The sequence below is a fragment of the Macrotis lagotis genome, chromosome 3, assembly GCF_037893015.1.
Source record: "Macrotis lagotis isolate mMagLag1 chromosome 3, bilby.v1.9.chrom.fasta, whole genome shotgun sequence".
NCBI lineage: Eukaryota > Metazoa > Chordata > Mammalia > Peramelemorphia > Peramelidae > Macrotis > Macrotis lagotis.
In genome coordinates, this window is record NC_133660.1 from 41,085,276 (window position 1) to 41,091,556 (window position 6,281).

The 6,281-nt window shown below is 34.9% G+C and overlaps 1 protein-coding gene across 2 annotated transcripts in view; it reads left to right on the forward strand.

Annotated features, from left to right (window-relative positions):
* The window catches only part of ANXA3 (annexin A3), a 49,546-nt gene extending 44,078 nt beyond the window's left edge, over positions 1-5,468 (forward strand). For both annotated transcript variants that reach the window (XM_074228557.1, XM_074228558.1), the window contains exons 12-14: positions 10-68; positions 998-1,120; positions 5,236-5,468. In XM_074228557.1, coding sequence (XP_074084658.1) covers positions 10-68; positions 998-1,120; positions 5,236-5,295 — 242 coding nt within the window. In that variant the 3' untranslated portion in view covers positions 5,296-5,468. The remainder of the gene's footprint in view (positions 1-9; positions 69-997; positions 1,121-5,235) is intronic.
* The last annotated feature ends 813 nt before the right edge of the window (positions 5,469-6,281 follow it).

Consider the following 6,281-nt stretch of genomic DNA (forward strand, 5'->3'; position numbering starts at 1 on the left):
TAAAAACAGTTAATTGTGTGAAGAACACCCCTGCCTTTTTAGCTGAAAGACTGCACAAGGCTTTGAAGGTTAGTCTCTAATTTAATCCTGTGTTTAGTTTCCTGAAAAGGGGAGAGAAGGAGGGAGAGATAAGGACAATGTAATTATGGAATTCTAGTGATGGAATTTTATGTTTATTTCATATTTGAATTAAGCTATCTTTTCCCTAAATTTGTATAGAATCTGTTGCTAGATAGATATGGCTGGGGGGCTGGAATTATTATGCCCAATTCTTATGTATTTGTTGGTATCAACTGATATAAATGTAAAAATTAAAGTCCTAAGAATATATGAAGAAAGAAGGGTTTATTTTCCTTTAATCTACCCTCTTTCTTACTTGGTCCATTATACATTGCTGCAAATGTACTAATATACTAATGAATGTGAGCTCTGTCAGAGATATCCAAGGAGTCTGATTGGAAGGGGTCTTGGATGTCCATTGTGTCAGACCCATTTAATTTATAGAGGAGGAAACGGAGTTCCAGGGAGTTGAAGTGACTAGTCACACAGGTCATTGTCTTAATTACAATACAAACGCAATAAACATTTATTAAAAGCCTAGTATGCTAAGTACTGGATATACAGATAGAGGGGGGGAAAAGAGTCCTTGCCCTCAAAGAGCTTACAATCTAATGGAAGATCACACATAAAAGGAAGCTAAAAAGTGAGGGGGTGGGGGGGGGAAGTACAATGATGGAGGAGTCAAATCCAAAGAGAGCAACTGGTTAGAAATAAAGAGTTGACTGGTCTTCTGAGCCCTCTTTATATGGGGGGCTTTGAGGAGAGCATCAGAGGAAGGATATAACCTCAGGTTGTCTTCTCAGAGTTAGTGCTTGTTTCATGGAAATTAGATATCCTGATGATTCTGTATCTTAATGCCTTTTCTATATAGATGAAGATACATGTTGATTTTCAATTCAGTGATAGTCACATTATTGATGTCTTTATTTTCTGACAGGGTGCTGGCACTGATGAATCGACCCTGAATCGAATAATGGTTTCCAGATCAGAAATTGACCTTTTGGATATTCGAGCAGCGTACAAGAAGCATTATGGGTCTTCCCTCTATTCAGCCATTAAGGTGAGATTTGACAGCAGTTTTAAATATATGGATTAAAAAGTTTTTCCCCACATTTTCAATTCCTCATCTATCCTGATAACAAAGGGAAAAAAATGACAGAGAAGGGAAAGATCAGTTCAACTAATCATCTGAGTCTGACCCTGTATGCTATGTTACTCCTAAAAAGGAAATAAGGAGGTACATTTTCATTTTGTTAATCATCAAAAATACTGTCTTTATCTGGAGTTTGTTGTTGTTATTGTTGCTATTTCCATTTGTCATAATCACAGTCATATTATTTTCCTGTTCTTCACTAAGATTGTTTTTATTTTTATTTTTAAAAAGTTCTCCTGGGGAGGCTAGGTGGCACAGTGGATAGTGCACCGGCCCTGGAGTCAGGAGTCCCTGAGTTCAAATCTGGCCTCAGACACTTAATAATTACCTAGCTGTGTGGCCTTGGGCAAGCCACTTAATCCCATTTGCCTTGCAAAAGCCTAAAAAAAAAAAAGTTCCCCCTGCCTCTGTTTATTGCTCAGAATCCTTCAAGGAAGAAATTTAGATTTTCTCTATATTAGTGTGATCTCTGAGCATTTATAGTAAAGTTCTGATTTCTGAACTGGAACTCAAATTAAGATAAACCTTGATTTAATGAAAAGTGTCTCTGAGAGCAGAGGCAAACTAATAAGAGCCCAAACTGATATTGGGGTTTCTGGCTACAGAGGAATTTCCAAGCCACATTCTGGAGCCAGTACAAAACTGGTCTATTCTCTTACACTTTATAATACTGTACTATCTGTACAATTAGTTGACAATATATGCTTATTCCTTTGCAAACTAAGTGCTAGAACTATTATTGTTAAAATTATTGTTGCCATCATCATCCTCATGCATAGAATAATGATTGTCATATTTTTGTCATCATCATCATCATCCTTATGCATGGAATAATAATCTTGTGAGTTCTGTATTTTTAGGGAACGATCAATTAAGATTCATTAAGCACCTACTATATATAAGTACTGTGCTAAAAATTAAATTTGCTCTCATATACTTACTAATTCAATTCAAGTCAGTCAAATTCAGCAAGTAGTAATTAAGTGCTGGCCAGACCTGGAGTCAGGAAGACTCATCTTCCTGGATTCAAATCTGATTTCAGACACTAGCTGTGTGACCCCGGACAAGTCATTTCCCCTGTTTGCCTCCATTTCCTTATCTATAAAATGAGCTGAAGAACAAAATGGCAAACCACTCCAATATCTTTGCCATGGAAACCTCACATGGAAAAATGACTAAAACTACTTAAGTACCTACTATATGAAAATTGTGTCCTCAAAAATGAGCTAATCCTCCTTAAGAAACTTGACTTCTACTTGGGAGTTACTATATATATATATATATATATAAATACAAATTTTAAAAGGGAGAAAATATGAATAGGAAGGGGTAATTCTAATGAGGAGTAAGATGCTAGTAGGAAAGCTTCAAGAAGAAGATGCCACTTGGAATGAAACTTGAAAGAAGTTAGAGATTCTGAGAGAAGAATGTGAGGATGGAGAGGTTTCAACCATGGGGAGTGGCATTGCCACCGGGAAGACATACACTGGAACACAGAGCTTCTGATGCTTCATTGCCTTCCTTATATATGTGAACATGTTGTTTCCCCAGATAGAATGCAAGTACCTTGAAGACAGGCTTTCTTGGGTTTGTGTGTGTGGGTCTTTGTAGTCCCAGCAGTGTCCAACACATAGTGCTAATTGATGAATTGATTGTTTCTAAATTTTGCTCATACTGAGAATGCTTTCAACAATGTGTTAATTTTTTTCATTACTGAGTGATTTTCTAAGAAGAGGCAATGACATTAGGCATCAGAGAAGAACACAAATATGTAATGTTTTATTTCTTCTTAGAATCCTGGTTCAAAAGGACCAGTGTTGACTTTTTTTTTGTGAAATTCTTTACAAGTTACTGAAAAATTGCTTAGCTGCCTCTAATTCAAGAAAAATTTTACTATGGAGAAAAGAAATAATGATCAAAGACAATGAGGATCAAGCTGAAATGGAGAATGAATATGCCCAAAGGAAACCTGTGCACAACCACTGGGTGTCATTCCAATCCAATTACATTTATTAATGATTGTATGGTATTTTTGTCCTTGCCCCATTTTTAGTGACTTGTCCACCTTTCTGTTGCTCATTGGAAATATTGCAATTATACAACTTATCAAATAATAAGATTTTCACCTTCAGGTTTGAACTACAATAATAAAAAAAATCACAGAAAACTTATAAGCAAGACAAGTCAAGGTGAGATTTTTCCTGGATAAAACTTTACAATTTAACAAATCTAGAGACCAGAATTTTGGAACCAGAATGATTTGGGGTGGTTGTTGAGAAAAAAGACTGGGAAATTTGCTTTTAAAAGATACAGGATGAGGTGGGGGGGAAGGAGAGAGCCCATTTCCATTTCTTTCTCTAATTAAAAAGATATCTTTTATTTTTCCATTATTTTCATTTATTTTTTTTTCATTATTTTCATTTAAAAAGATATTCCTCTCTGTTCCCTTTACATTCCTTGTAACAAAGAATAAAAAAGAGAGGAGAGAAAAAAAAAGCAAATCATTAAAACTAACCAACACATCAGCCAAGTCAGAAGAGCTTGAAATCCCTGGTTTCTCCTTTCATAAAGGGTCACTCCCCCCCCCCCATTTTAAATAAAATCAGTTCTATATTAAAACTAAGAATGACCAAAGAATTATAAAAGTATATTGACTATCAGTTTCAGAAGGGACCTTAAAAAGGATTTAGTCCAATCCTTGTGTAATACTGAGAAGTAAAATAACCTGTCCCAGATATACTACTTGGTAAGGGAAGAGCTGAGCTTTGGAAAAAAAGTCCTCAGCACCATTCTCATCTTTTTCCCCCCACTATTTTATCCTCAGTTTTATAGGATTTTAGGATTAATGTTATCTTTATAAAGATTGAATGTATTAATCTATGTAATCCAAGAAGTTATTATACATATGCAATATATGGGAAGTAATTAACATAAATAGTCTTTGATTGTTAAATATTCATAATAGGGGGTTTAGAAGAAAGAATTATACTTATAGTTTACTAAATTGGTCCCTGTTAATCCATTTTCCAAAGAGTCTCCCTTAGAAATAAGACTTTGATTGATGTCAGAATATAAGCTTCTTGAGGGCATGGATTCATTTTATTTTTGATTTTATAACCCCAGTACATAAGTGCACACATACACACAGACATGATCATCTAATAAATGCTTTGTTGTTGTTCAAAACCAAAACCAAAAAACCCCCAAAGAATCTCCCTTTATTGTGGAAAATATACCTTTTTCTTTTTTTTTTAAAAAAAGATTTTATTTATTTTGAATTTTATAATTTTTCCTCTAATCTTACTTTCCTCCCCCACCCCCACAGAAGGCAATATGTTAATCTTTACATTGTTTCCATGGTATACATTGGTCTAAATTGAATGTGATGAGAGAGAAATAATATACTTAAGGAAGAAAAATAAGGTATAAGAGATAGCAAAAATTACATAATAGATAACTTTTTTTTTTAAAAATTAAAGGTAATAGTCTTTGGACTTTGCTTAAAATCCACAATTCTTTCTCTGGATACAGATGGTATTCTCCATTGCAGATACTCCAAAATTGTGTCTGATTGTTGCACTGATGGAATGAACAAGTCCATTAAGATTGATCATCACCCCCATGTTGCTGTTAGGGTGTATAGTGTTTTACTGGTTCTGCTCATCTCACTCAGCATCAGTTCATGCAAATCCTTCCAGACTTCTCCGAATTCCCGTCCCTCCTGATTTCTAATAGAACAATAGTGTTCCATGACATACATATACCAGTTTGTTAAACCATTCCCCCAATTGAAGTACATTCACTTAATTTTCAATTCTTTACCACCACAAACAGGGCTACTATGAATATTTTTGTACAAGTGATGTTTTTACCTTTTTTCATCATCTCTTCAGGGTATAGACCTAGTAGTGGTATTGCTGGATCAAAGGGTATGAGAATATATCTTTTGCTTTTTTTAAAAGCCTCTTTTATTAGTACTGTCTCTGTTTCACTCCCTACCTGATCTGATTTTGTTCTTGCAGTCAGATACTTCTGGGGACTATGAGACTGCCCTCCTGAAGATCTGCGGTGAAGATGACTGAGAAAAGATAATCTCAAATTGCCTCTCATCTTTCTATGATATATCTACACTATCTATTGTTAATCTATTTTCTTGGAACCAACAATGAACAGTCAGTGGAAATAGCAGCTTGTTCTCTTAATTTTAAGTTTAATTGTTTCATAATAAATAAAACATTACTTTTAGTGCACTTCATATATCATGTAACCATTTCTTAAAAATGCATTACAAAATAAAAGTTGGATCAAATCATTCCAAAATGAGCATCTGCCTAAAAAATAGGAATGAAATACAGCATTCAGAAAAGCATTAACTGTAAAGTAGGACAATAAAGATTATTTGTCTTAATTTAGTTTTTAATCAAAATTGTTGGGCAACTCTTGCTAGAAACATTAACAAAAAAGCACTAGATAAGAAAATGAGTAATGTTGGAAGCAGTCTAATGAGCATGGGGAAAAAATGAACGTGATCAGGTTCAATTTGATTCCTGTAAAGAGTATTTTGGAATGATAGAAAAATTTTGTAATTTGACCTTCTGCAAGCATTGTCTCAATTATGTAATTACATGTTTCTATTGTGTTCATTCATTGTAGCTCTTTTATATTCAATAGTGTTTCCCCTAAGATAAGAGTTCTCTTTCATCCCTCTTTCTCTCTAATGATTTGGCAAAAATAATTTATTTGGAAAAATCCCATATGGGGATTTGTAGTTCAGAGGCACAAGTGTTCCCTTTCACTATAGACAAAAATTTGGACAATTTTGATGGTTAGTCTGGGAGGTAGATATGAGCCATGTCCAGGAGTTTTCAAAAAGGTTCACAGTCTGTGTGAGGAAGAACAGAGAAGGAAAGGAGCTAGGACTACTGGTTGAGCTCTGCAGCTGCAGCAGCAATGATGGACTCCTCCACTTTTGTCCCTCTCCCCTTCCTCATCCCACAGCACTGGGACCTATGAGATGTGGCATCTGAGAGGAATGAGAGAGATGAAAGAGAGAGGATGGGGGATGGGG